The sequence below is a fragment of the Hetaerina americana genome, unplaced genomic scaffold (assembly GCF_022747635.1).
Source record: "Hetaerina americana unplaced genomic scaffold, ioHetAmer1.1.p SCAF_12, whole genome shotgun sequence".
NCBI classification, from domain to species: domain Eukaryota; kingdom Metazoa; phylum Arthropoda; class Insecta; order Odonata; family Calopterygidae; genus Hetaerina; species Hetaerina americana.
In genome coordinates this window covers 10712780-10726766 of record NW_027286292.1, presented here as the reverse complement: position 1 = coordinate 10726766, position 13987 = coordinate 10712780, and the positions used below count along the sequence as shown (strand labels likewise).

Below are 13987 nucleotides of genomic sequence, written 5' to 3'. Positions count from 1 at the left end.
AGAGGCCGATGTGTCGAAGGGTGCACTGCCTCACGCCAAACCCGTGGGTGTTGGTTGGGTGAGCTGGTGTTTTCCCACCATGAGATCGGCGGCCGTTCCTCCTATTTTACGTGTACTTGGGATTACATGAGAGCCGGTCGCGGCCCCAAATTATTTCGTAAGAATTAGCCTTGATCTCCATTATCATCATAAGTAATCAAACAAATGTATGTAGATGTGTCTGCAGCGGTTATCTTAAACTCTCACTCATCCTCCTCTCTCGTCATTCTTTCAGTTCTTCATATTCCCTACGCCATACTCATATCGTGCACAGTGCAGAATATCTGTGAACACATTCACGTTAGCCATCCATGAAATCCCCTTCTTCCTCCACTGTTGTTCACTTACATTTTCCCATTTAATCCTCCTTTTTGTCTAAAGATTATTCGAAATTCTGGTCAGCAAACAAAACACATTGAATGGACTCCTCCTTTCAGAATTATAAAATCCCGCGAAGGTCAGCGTGATAGCATTGATTTACGTTTGGATATAATTTAATCAACGCTAGATGCTGAATAGTCGACAATTTCGAGGGAAGTAATTCGCATTTCCGTTGAGAAGAACAACATATTGTGGGTTTACGTAATTCGTTTAATTTGAATGAAAAATATTTAAATGAGTGTTGCCTGGGTTATACAGCAGGTTTTACGATTGTTGATAGTAAGTGAAGGACTTGGCCCTTTCTCCCTTGCTCTTTTCCATACCAGGTCGAGAAAATTCCATCTAAAGAAATGATTTTCCCGTTTTTGAATGAGTTTCTGCATGCACCGATTATATGTTTACTAATACATACTTGCATTATTGCTAACTCCTCTGGCTGGCTGCTTGAAAGACACCCGTGGTCGTCGTCAATTTCTGCCTTGGGGTTCGGAGCGTCGAGAGTCGCCTCCGTGAAAATGTTCTCCCTTGCTTGTTACATTGAGTCAAAGTGCGGAGCCACACGTCGGAGGGGTTGAATGGGTTGCATTGCATGCAGTTTTCGCTTGCGCTTACTTAATACAGTTTAGTTCAGAGAAAGAGCGGTCGACCCTCGAATGCCATTTGTAGTAGCGAGAGTTAGAGCGTAGTTAAGTTGAGGATTCTCTGTAAAGATCGCCATGGATTCCGTGTGAGGAATGCCTTGGAGAGGGACGCAGGCTGCAAATGCTTTTTTTATTCAAAAGTCAATTATAGTATCATCATACTGACCAATGACGACGAAATAATGATAATTGAATACTATTCGAGTGGCTTTAAGTATTCAGCTAATCATACCGTAGCCTTCAGGTTGGAATCTTGGATGTGCCACCGACCACGTAATAAATTAGTTCTACGGGCCTTAAGAAAATAGAAACATCGGCCAACTTTGACAGGGAGCTATAATGATTAACTTGGTAGTTATCTGAGGAGCATTAAGCTCTCCATAACGATTGACTTATAGTTACAATTGTCCCCTAAATAATCTAAATTTATTGACACCTAAGGTTCGAAGGTTTTGATACGCTGTCGGGTGCCTTGAATATGATGTAAAGCTACGGGCTCAAAGAGTCAAAATTGTAATTATTGGTCACTTATAATGTTCCATTTCCACGTTATCACGCCTGAAATCTCAGAATTGATTAGGTGCTCAGGAGCTCCATGGCCGCACTTCATTTACGGCTAGGTATGTCACAACACAGCATCCACGGTCGAGTCGGCCTTTAGACGAGCGCCTTGCCTACCTGACCATCCGGGTCGGCACCTTCATATCCCCATTAATTTAATTGACCTTTCTCCGTTTCCTCACGTGGGTTGGAATGCAAGCAATTGGGTTCTGAATTAACCGTCCCACCGCAGCATAATCACTGTAGGGTAACTGTATCAAATAATAGAGTTATAATTGTAAAAATTTCTTAGATTGTGTCGATTCAAGTTACCTAGTTGGCAATCGTTCCATTGTTAATCCTAAATCCACCGCTCGCCGAGCTCTCCACGGGCCTAGATTTTGCGCCGCGGCACCACTTACGATGCGACGTAAGAGTAGGACTCATGTTGCTTGGAACGGGCTGTTCCTCGCCCATCGCACAACCTCTTTTCCAGTGATAAGAAGATATTGTCTTATTTTCAAGGTTTCGAACTCTGCATGAACATCAAGCCCTCGCTCATCTTCACTAACTTCTCGCCCGGTGTTCCTAATGGTGCCGTGTTTGCGTGGTAGCATGTTGGACTCTTTCGGCTGTGGGTTTAGAGCCTGAGCTGGCTGAAGCATTCTGTCGCAACGGTACGAACAATAGAATTGAAATATCTTATTCAGTAGCCTATTGAAGAGCTGAGAACTCTTAGATAAAACCTGAAAGGTATTGAATTCTACTGACGTCTTTTTTGGTAAATGTGCCAATTTACATGCCGAGAAAACTTGTAAATTCAATTCAATTTTCAAATAACTTACTTTAAGTTTTCTCATATTTATAAATTGCCGAATAATCTGCTATGGCTCTCATTTCTTTAATCGACCATCAATAATTTTATATAATAACAATGTTCTCTTCATTTTTTTCTTCATTTTTTATTCCGGCCGGATAAGGCGATTGAGCAAACTGCTGGCCTGATAAAACTAAGGTCGCCAGTTCGAGTCTAATCTCGGGCAAGGGTTTTTCATGTCCACTTCGATGATTCAAACCCAAAAATAAATATAGGCTATTTATGCCCGGCAGAATGATGGGCTGGGTTTACCATTATTAATTTAATCCCGATGAAAAAAGTGCCGATCGTCCCAAGGAAGTAAGACCACTTGTGGTCGTAGAACACGTAGTATGGCATGTGAAATAAATTAGTAGTGTTTTAGGTTGCCGGTTACTGAGTTAATGTTCAAATAACTGAATAGCAACTTTTTCACAGTTTCGGGTCGCTCTGTCATTTTTTGAGTCGTCTCAGGGTAGATGTTACTGTAAGAGGTAGGGTTATTTAGTGGTCGAACGATCAAAGTTGGGTTTTTGGCGCTCCACGAGGAGTATCACATATCGCCGTGGACTTATGAAGCGCTTCTTTATCAAAACCTTGGCTCCATACTATGTCCTTCCTCAACATTTCATACCCTCTGCCTCTTTCGTATCGCCTAAAATTCTTTTCTTCACTCATCTCTATTCCACTACCTTTCAAGTCACTCTCTACCATTAACCGTCCTAACCCTTCCTAATTCTCCCCTATTAACTCCTGTTCCTTAACCCCCTTTAAAATTTAGTTTTGTGTTCGCCTTGACCCAGCGAATTTTCTCCTTTCTTCTCCATTCACATATCCCGGACGCGTAACTATGCTCCATATTAGAGATTTGAATTATCTCCTCTAATCGCCCTTACCTGAAATGCATATCGCCAGTTTCCTCCTGTTTTAAATGCTTAATTGGCTAACTAAAGTCTTCTAAGTAGTTATAGGATTTATACCTGTATTTCCCTGCACCAATCTATAGCCACGATTAAATCATTTTCTAAGCCTTTGTGAGGACTGTGTCCAAATAATCGCAAGCCGTTTTGGCCCGATATTAGACCCAAATTCACGCATGACGTCGTGACGACAGTGCCAAAAAATGCCCGCAATGTGACATGGGTGGATGCAGTCGCTTTTGCTGAAATGGCATGTACAATATTTCGTGTTTTAAAAGATACGAAATAGGGATCTCTCATTAGGTGAGCCGGATAGAACCTCTTCACGGGCCGGAACAGCTCGTACGCAGCCGCCCACCCACCCGTCCACCGCCCCTTCCCTCCTACCGCCCGAATTTAGATCATTGCACTCCTCACGGGAATGGAAAATTTCTCCTGCCGCTCACTTAAGCATGTTTCTTTCACGTTGCCAATGATTTACCTCTCCTTGGTGAGGTTTTCATCACTCTCATTTGTTGATACTTGTCTCCGTGGTGCAGGTTTGTATAATTTATTGCAAGCTGGAACTAAATGTATTTTTAACCATCAGACATCAAACTGTTTGGTTTCTAGCATCCTTGGCTGCCAAATAAAGGGTTCCACTGCTCGAATCCCGGTCATGTCAAATATGTTCCCGGCCTTAAGCTATTGGACCGAAATACAATTGAAAAAAAAGGCTGATATACACCCCTCCCCTTGGTCGAAACTGCCACCTGCCTGCGTCCTGTGCGTGCACTAGTTTCTCGGAGGCCTCTGATTTTCACCGTGGCCACGGTTCCGGGTCAATATCCAACTGAAAGCGGTGACTCTAACCATAGGTCTTGCGTGTCATTGTTATTTTATTTCGCTTGGACCCATTTTCATTTTCCATTTAAAAATAAAATCCCAATTGGAATGTAGTGATTTCCCTTTATGGTAATGATGTGGAGAATTAAAAACTCGAGGGTATTGATTGAAACACTTTTGCTCAGTCGATATACAATCATTAATTATAAACACTTTATGACTTTGTCATCGCCGCGTAGAAGAATCCTTGGTTCTTTGTATTTGTGTGAGAGATGAATTTTTACAAATCGCTCCCAGCTCTTTGAAACATATTGATAGTTCTGTCGAAAGTTCGGGTAAAAAATGTGACCAGATTTTTAGAGGTAAACGGCATTTGGTATATTATAAATTTTTATTATTTATAAACTTGAATACAGTAAGGAATTAAAACAAATGTTGGGTAAACTTATTAAGTACATGTTTTATATCCTGAGCAATGTAGTGTGATATTGACTGTCGATGTATACGAACCTTTAAATCCCCAACTTATCGCAATATTTCCCAATCTTTATTATTAAGCCAGATAATAGAGAAATACAGAAATGTTGGACGGAATGAATAAAAAATAACGGAGAATGGAAGATGAAAGAACAGAATAATTTATGCGGAATTGAGGAACTGTTTATTGAAGTGGGGGTGGCTAGTTTTATCTTGGTAGGCGAAGCTAATAAATATAGTGCAAAGTCTTTTAAACGGTTGACTGCCGAATGTTAATAATAATTGTTTCGGTTCTAAAAAAATTTAACGCGGCAACTTTTACAAGGTTAAGCTTGGTTATAGCGAAGTCATATATCAATCAATCGATCATTATTGCGGATGTTGGTCTTTTTTCAATGCAAAAGTGCAGTCCAGAACAAAGAGGTGTGCTATTTTTCAGGGAAACGAATCGTAAAGTCAGAATTCAGAACACCTGGAATACCCGGTAGGTCTATCATCCTCTTTTCTACGCCCATTTTCATTCCGTTGACCCTCATCTGGTTAGGTAATAGAGATAGTTCACAGGTGGTTGAGCGCACGCTCTTTTGAGTCTCCCCTCTTGTGATTGGCTTAGTCTAAATTCTCAATATTCTTTCGGAGCTACTTCAAAAGGAAAATTTATGACCCGGACATAGTGAAGAAACGGAGTATATTTTTGAACACAGATTTCATTCGTGCCACTTATGGCGTCATGTCAGGCGCCGGTCCGTGGTAAAACGAGCGGAATCAACCGAAAAGGGCGAAATGTGGGTCCGCTGAGCGTAGAAAGAGCATGTCATAAGGGAGGTGAGGTGTAACGCGCGACTCTTTACGCAAAGCCAAGGGATTGTATTTGTTGACCGTTCTCCAGCCTCGTGGCCCTCCTCCGCTTCCGATGTCATTTCCTCGGGCACCCCCACTTCCAACCAGCCGGGCGCCAGGCCGGAGTGGGATGTCCGTGTTTACTAAGCAGCGCGGCTGCGGCATGGTGGGAGAGGGCGGGCGGACAAGAGGAGGCAAATTGGGGCCGTGCGCCGCGAACATCCGTGTTCATCTCGGATGCCTGATCCTCGCTTCCCCTCTCACCCCTTAGTAATTGCACCCAACCCCCTCATTTCATCCTCATCCCCCTCCCGTCGCCCTTTCGTCCCCCCTCTCCTGCCGCTCGTGCTCTATTTTCTTCGGTATTGACGGATAAATTTGATAGGGAGCCGCGAAGACCTTCATACCCGGAAGTGGCGTCACGAGGTGGATATTCAGTCAGCTGGCTTATGCGGCGGCGGAGATAATCAGGTCAGCGGCCTGCTGTCGTCACTGATATTCAGGTGGCTCCCTCCCGGATCCACTTCGTGGCTTTCCATTGGACGAGCCGCCTGGGACGGGAGTGTGCCCGCGAGTCTGTGGGCCGAGGTCACGGCAGACGGTCAGGCTCTGTAGCCGCTCTGCTCATGTCGGATCGCTCGAATGGGAGTGTTATGACAGTCACCGGAAAGGTGGGCATACTCTACTGCCAAGTGGCGTAGTTTTCTTTCTAAGGAGTGAAATATTCCGTGCCCTCGTGCTTAGCGTAAGAGACAAAATTTTGGTTATTATTTTGGTTTTTGTCCTCGTGAACTTCATCGTCGGGATTTTGGAGTTGGATCCTCCCCATGAGTTTTTCATTACTGTTGTGTTGTGCAGCGTAGTTTTTAGCATTTCGGAAATAGTGTCGAGTCTCTCGCCGAGAGTGGCGCGTTCGTGTTTTCTCGAGAGGATGTGAAGGGAGGGGGAAGTGGTACATCCGGGAGGGAACGAGCCAGCCGTGCTCCGCGGCCAGTGCGCGCGCCCACTCGAGTCCCATTCCCGCCCCGTGCACACTTCGTCCCACGGCAATGGTTTTCCGATCGTCGTGCTGTTTAATCTTGCCGCGGACGTCCACCGGAACCGTATGCATTCCGCCTCACGGTGATTTTCCATTTGGATTTCAGAGTTATGTGGATAGCGTGGTGTACGCGGAGCGGGATGAGGAAGGAGGCAAGGAAGACGCCTGCCCCTCGGGGGGCGGCGAGGACTCCAGCTACGACTCCGACTGCGACAACGAGGCGTCGGCCCGGAGGCGGCCAGCCTCCCCCGCCGCCCACGACGGCGTCTCCCGCACCGCCTCCGACACATTGGGCGCCGAATTCGCCGAGTACGTGACGGCGTCTTCGACAGATGCGGCGGTGCCTCCAGACCTTGCCGCCCCATACAACGCCCGCGTTGAGTTTGGCCTCAAGCTGGGATACTCGGAACGACTGGTGCTGGTGGCCCTGCAGAAGCTCGGCCCAAACCCCGCGCAGAATGAGCTCCTCGCCGAACTAATCCGGCTGGGCGCCCAGTCTCAGGCGTCGGGGGCGGCCCCGTCGCGCGGGGAGGCGGCAGGGCCACCAGGGCCTGTTGCCCCGGCCCCTGCAGCACCTTCGGTGCTGCTTATGGCCCTCGCGATGCCGCTTCCCCAGCCACCTCCCGCGACACCCTCCACCTCGGGCCCTGCCGTCTCCGCCCCTGCGGACAGGAGCGACCACCGGGGTGGCGAGGAAGGGGACGCGATGAAGGAGTCGTCAGCGGAGGGTTCCCGCCTTCGCCCCATCGTGGTGGACGGCAGCAATGTGGCCATGAGGTATGTGGGCCGGCCGCCTCCTCCCGCCCCTGTTCTGCTCCCTCTAGAACCAACACCCTGGTGAAATGGACGCCCGACCTGCGAATGGCCTCGGCAGAGTAGTCTCGTGCCGGAACCTCCGGTGACCTAATTTAATTGGCCCATGGAGGAAGGATAGGCGCGGGTGGTTTGCAATTGGCAGAGGTGTATCACTTTGGAACATTAACATTGGAAAAGTCGCGTACTCCTCACAAATACGGTTATCTTTCTCATTGACCTCCTGCAAACAGTCAATTCAGCATAGATTTTTACTGCTATTCTAACACTATCTGTATCAGCAAACAATATTATCAGTGGATATCAATGGAAAATGAATTTTTATCATAGAGTATCAGTAACTGTTTTATATCTCCCGAAATATACCAGTTTTCCTTTTATGATAAATTAAAGCAGAGAATCTTCAGTAAAGAAATGGGTTTTCAGGGAATGACAGGACATTGGTCAAGTACATATAGTGATATTAATTTATTATCGACTACGATGTTTGCACTAATTTCCATTTTCAGTTTAGCCAAACTATTTAATTTTTCATTTGAGTAGGCTATTGGAGTTGCAGTAAGCTATTCAGTCGCGACAGGTACAAAGAATGGGTGGCCAATCACCATTTAAACATTTCCCTATTCTAGTCGCTTAGTTCTTATGTGTTTCTTGCTAGTCATTGTTCTGTTACTTGAGTTATTATTCATTTTCTGCAAAAGAATTGAGATTCCAAGAAGACCCCATTTGTCAAGCTGGTGGGGTCAAGTAAAAGTGGAAAAGCAGTATCTTCAGAGGTGTGCTCATAAATTTCCATTTGCATGAAAGAGTGGATGAATGAGTGAAAGGGTGCTGTGTAGCCTACCAATGCTCACAGGATTCAGATTCATTGCTTGTAGAAAGGATTGATTGCATTATATGCATAAGGTAAAAAGAGTTCACCCAACCTCTTCAGATGGCAGGTCAGAAGGACTGACGATTAAGGTTATCTTGAGGATCATTTTCCTCATCTGGGCATCTTATACTATGTTATCTAGTTGAAAACATGTTAGCTGGTTTAGTCTGGTGGGTAAACTATACCTGTCCTACACCTGCCCACATCCTCTTCAGTGCATGCAGGCTATGCAAACTGGCAGTTAGGCCCCTGGGAAACCTGATGAACAAGCCACTCATGGTTTATATACTACTCTTGAGTGTAACATGAGTTACTTGAAGTCCAGAAAGTAAATAAATGTGTTTATAACAATTGTAAGAGCGATGCCATGTAGGAATTAATCTGGACATTGATTGGAATTTTCTTCTATATGGTTTTTCAATATTCTATTTAAAAAGTAATTTTTACAAATCCCTGGAAAACCCATGCAAATTATATTATATTTGGATAGGTTCCGCATTTCACCCATTCTCCTCTTCTCAGGTTGTCATCTAACTAATTATCATTAAATTTTTCACTGACCAGTTTTTATCAGGATAAATTTAGGTTATTTAAATCATGGTTTGCTGTTCAAGTACATATTTTATTTAGAATTCATTGTGAAACAGTGAACACTAAGGAAAATGACATTTATGGTATTAGCAAGGAAATTCAAGAATCAAGCCAGAATATAAAAATTCATTTATCTTCATTATTTCAAAGTAATTAATATTTTTAGTTTCACCTTATAATGTATTGATATAATGGTTTGATTAAAATCCCTTTGATGTGCTTTTTTTAAAATGGTTAGATGTAACACCTAAGGATGATTGTACATACTATATTTAATACTGAATAATTTTTGTACAATTCGTCTACTTGGGGATATTTAATGCCATTGAAAAGTAATAAAATTGTATTATTATAATTGAAACCAGGAACTGTATTTCTTGTGCATCATGGTACAAATATATTTCCCATTGAAATGGATAGATTTGTTCACTTACTTTCTTCAAAATGATATGGCTATAATTTCATTAATAAACACGAATGCCAATTTATACAGGTCCAACGTTCGTTCCCCAATAATTTTCAATTTCCTGGATTTTCCTCCTTTTAAGTTCTGCTTTCTTTTTGTATATCTCAATGTCAAACATTTTACGTTTGTTTGCTTGCAATGTTTATTGTCAACAATGGCTCTTTTCTTTAAATTTATTTCCATGATTTTTTTGATTTTATCCTTGAAATACTAATCTAGTTACATAATGTTATCATTTTTATTATTTAAAATTGGAATGTGTCATTGCTTTAATTTTATTGGCTACGTTAATAACCAAGAGCACTGTAGCCTTATTTTGATTATGCTTAAGCTGATTCAACCTCAATATGCTATTGGCATTTTACAATTACATGGAGTGATGGCTTATTGAGTTGTAATTAATAGTTATTTCTGCTTAGTTGACTAAAATGTTGTATTATTTCACCCAATCATAATTTTAACTATTATTTGTCCATAACGAAGTTTTATTTTTTTCATTTCACATGAATTACAAACAAACAGTTTTGTTATGTGTGAATCTAGATTTTTTTTATTCCCCTTTATAGATTATAAAACTTGTTCTAATTCTCCACAAAGCCAATGAATAATAAGAATCCACAAATTATTGTGGGGTTGTTCAAACTTTCTCTCATTATATTTTACATTGGCACTGGAAAAGATGATTTAATGTTTGATTGTACTCTGAAAATATTTTTCAGTTATCATCATAAATATCCATTTAAATGGTTTGTAGTTAAATCATATATGCTATTTTGTTATAATATATTTGTAAAATGGTCATGAAAGTGGCAAGGAATGACTATATGTGTCAAAGTTTTCATTGAGATTAGCAAAGCATTTTGACAATTTTTCATCAATAGCATTAATGGTCACAGTTGACAAAGAAGAAAACATAAAGAAATATTTAGATATTGTGAATAACTTTGACTGAAGCACTTATATAGACTGAGAAATTTGTATTGTGCCTCTAATTTGGCTTCAAATTTTACTTGAATACCTACCTGTGATATTTAGAGAGACCTGAATCATTGTGTTTCAAATTATGATAATTGAAAATATTACAAAATGTCCATTGTTTTGCAGTCATGGAAACAAAGAGGTGTTCTCATGCAGAGGCATTAAGCTGTGTGTAGATTGGTTCAAATCACGAGGCCACAAAGAAATCACTGTGTTTGTACCCAAATGGAGAAAAGAAGCTTCCCGTCCATATCATCACATAACAGGTGAGCCTCACTCGTTATTTATTTACTATATAAATTATTTACTCATGCGAGGCATACTTCATACCTCATATGAGTTAATAAATTGTCCAAAATCGTATCAGTTGTGCTGCATCACTGCATGTTTTTACCTAAAATAGGTTAACAGCATTTATTGCCCAGCTAGGAAAAATAGACTAACAAGAAATTTCAAAGATGTTGTACAGTATTAGTATTGCATAATTCATGTTGTTGTAGGGGTGATTCCACCCTTCATGTCTTGAGTTAGGAGTGTTAGTGAATGTTTGCAGTGCAGGCCAGCTCACCAGGAAAATGAGCAACAGACAGAACTCATAAGCCAGCTGCTCACCAGTAAGTAGCCTTAGTTATGGAGAGACTGTGGACTCTGTTACAACAATGCCATCTTCCATGGTTTTTTAATGTAGCAAAGAATGGGGAACATGAGATTCAACCCCTTGATCTTACAGAGCTGGTGTATGTATCAAAACGCTTCGTAACCCCCATCATCTGCTTGCCCCTACTTGGCCTATTGTTTCCCCCTCTTCCACTAGCCCTGCTGGTTCAATGATATCAACATGAATCATGAACATTCGTTTGAAAAAGTGCTCACCCCAGATTTAGTTGGTGAAATGAGATAGAGGAAGTTCAGTTGCATATATGGCATGCTGGTGCTTGAGTAAATAAGGCAAGAGAAATTAGGAGGCAACTGGTGCTCTTTGTTACGGGATAAACTCTTTTCAAATGAGGAACTTAAGTGTTGACGTAGTGTTAACCAAAATCATGGGTAATTGCAGAAATATATGCAATTGAGGACACAGAAATGAGAAGTTGGAAGGCAGCAATAAATATGAGTGTGCATAGGATGCAGGAGAGAAAAATGTCCAGCAAATTGATGGGTGCAGCATGAGGAATATAGGGGAAGGAGAGGTAATGAGAGCGGGAAGAATACTGGGTTTTTTCATATTGAGCAGGAAGAAAATCATGAAGGGGTAAAACGTAATGGCATATGTCATAAGAGTAAATATTGCTGATTCTATAAATTGAGAACATGTGAGCTAACCACTCCTCGGTAGTTAATGCTGGTTTCAATTACTAAGCACCTATGAACACGGAATGTTCTTATGAATTACTTGATTTCTTCAGGCATATCATTCTATGTATGCATAGCTACTATATTAATAAGTATGGCGCCTAATAAAACTATTTGTTTGAACTGGTATGTTTAGAAAATGATTGGTTTGCCTCACAATGAGTAGGTGTTCAACAAGAAATATGGTATATAAAGGGTACCAAATGCATATTTTCACTGTAAGCAATATTCTAGATAGATCCTTATTTTGCTTGTGACTTCTGATTTTGAAACAGGAAGTGCTGAACTGAAGAACAATTGTTCATGAACAGAAACTTGTTTTTGAGGTATTCTTTTGCTAGATAAAATCTAAAGCAATGGAAATTTAACATTTGTTTAATGATACATATGAAGAAGTATTTAAATATAAAGTGTGCGCTTATGAAATGACATCAGTCAAGCCTCGATCAAATATTTTTCCTGGCTATTGTTTGATGAAAGGCATGGTACCTGGGCTATCAATCTGAAGGATATGGCGACAATTCCAAGTGATACCTCTGGGCCCCCTCAGCTTCACCCAAGCTGAGTGATTTTTTTCAGGTACTAGTTCTTCCTGGGTATACACAGGTAGTAGGGGATGGAACGGGCCCTATTGGGTGAATTTCACATGCGATATTGCTAAGTATTTGATGAGCTCTACCCTTATATATCAAACCAAACTTTGGTTCATTACTATGCTTTTGCTTGTTTATTTTTGATGCTTATGACACTATTCTATACCTTTCAGACCAAGAAATTTTAAATGAACTTGAACGGGAGAGGCTGTTGGTCTTCACTCCTTCCAGACTTGTTGGAGGCAAAAGGATGGTCTGTTATGATGATCGTTATGTCCTCCGTCTAGCAGCTGAAATTGATGGCATTGTTGTATCAAATGATAATTACCGTGATTTGGCACAGGAGAATCCAGAGTTTAGAAAAGTTGTTGAGGAACGCATTCTTATGTATTCCTTTGTGAATGATAGGTGAGTGTTTCTGCCACTGCTCCAAGTTATGGACCTAACAAAGTTTTTTCATAGGAAGGGTTTTCCATAGTCATACTTTAATACAGTGAAAATTTAGAAACTTAAAACTTTGGACTTGTATGCCTTGCCCAATGGTCCCAAGGTAGTATTTTTAGATTTCTTTTAGTTAAATATCAACTGTACCTCCTCCTAACCCGAAATGTTATTCATGACCATCAGAAGCCCTCATGTCATACTATCTTCTATGATTTTTGATTTCATTTAGCTAGTTATTTGCAATGGAATCCCACCAATATGTTACTGGTTATGACTTCCTATTTTGGTTACACCTCATTTTGATGGAAGTGTGTTCTCAGGGAAACAAGAATGTAAATAATAAAGTAATATCATAAATCAAAGTACTTATTCATACACCACCTTTATGACCATTTGCACCATGAATGAAAATGACAAACTAGCCAGCTGTTTATAGCAGAGGATTAATATGAAAAATGTCAGTGAAATCAACTATATTTTATTCATTATGTATATTGTTTCACATTAATATCAAGATTTTACTCCTTGCATCCTTTTTTTTACACATTGGGATCATTTTGTAGCTTGTATTTAATGGATTTCTTGAAGAGTTGAATATCACAAATGGGTGTTGCAATTCATCCTTACTGACAGTTTTTATGTTATAGTCTGTTTACATTTTGTACTATTGTCAGTAATGTGACATTTCCACTTCTTAGGTTCATGCCTCCAGATGATCCCTTGGGTCGCTCTGGGCCCACCCTGGATAACTTCCTCAGCTATCAGCCTGCAAAGCGGCTAGAAAACCCGCCTCCATGTCCATATGGGAAGAAGTGCACTTATGGAAATAAGTGTAGATTTCACCACCCAGAAAGAGGACCCTTGCCCCATAAATCTGTCACAGAGCGGCTCTTGGAACATGCTCAGAAGCAGTTGCAAGAAGTCAAGGCCAGGGCTTCAATGGGAGGCATTAGTGGAGCAGGTAAGAATTGAAGTAGGGTGCTATTGGGAGTACACTCGTCCCAAGGCCTTTTTTAAGTTTGGTGTAGTCAATCATTTATAGCTGCTGTGGCTCATATAGGCATGCTTGTTTATTCAAATGTGACAGAATTATGGTAGATCACCAACTATTAAAGGATATTTCTAATTCAGTAGAGACATTTTGAAGGCATTTATGGATTTAACTATTATGGCATTTATAACTGGCGTTGTCTGTTGGTTAGGGTGTTTTCGTGGTAAATTTTCTGTTGCAAAAAGAAAGTCCTAAGTGTAGTCCTTATGACTCAATTGGTCCCATCCTAGAAGTGTCAATAATCATTTGATGTATTATATTCATTC

At 41.2% G+C, this 13987-nt stretch overlaps 1 protein-coding gene across 2 annotated transcripts in view; it reads left to right on the top strand.

Moving 5' to 3' along the window:
- The window catches only part of LOC139685682 (endoribonuclease ZC3H12A-like), a 104742-nt gene that overhangs the window by 87145 nt on the left and 3610 nt on the right, over positions 1-13987 (top strand). The window contains exons 1-5 of one of the 2 annotated variants that reach the window (XM_071582661.1): positions 6121-6190; positions 6665-7335; positions 10407-10546; positions 12400-12634; positions 13369-13631. In XM_071582661.1, coding sequence (XP_071438762.1) covers positions 6146-6190; positions 6665-7335; positions 10407-10546; positions 12400-12634; positions 13369-13631 — 1354 coding nt within the window. In that variant the 5' untranslated portion in view covers positions 6121-6145. Of the gene's footprint in view, positions 1-6120; positions 6191-6664; positions 7336-10406; positions 10547-12399; positions 12635-13368; positions 13632-13987 lie in introns of those variants that run through there. The other variant, XM_071582660.1, reaches the window with a different exon arrangement.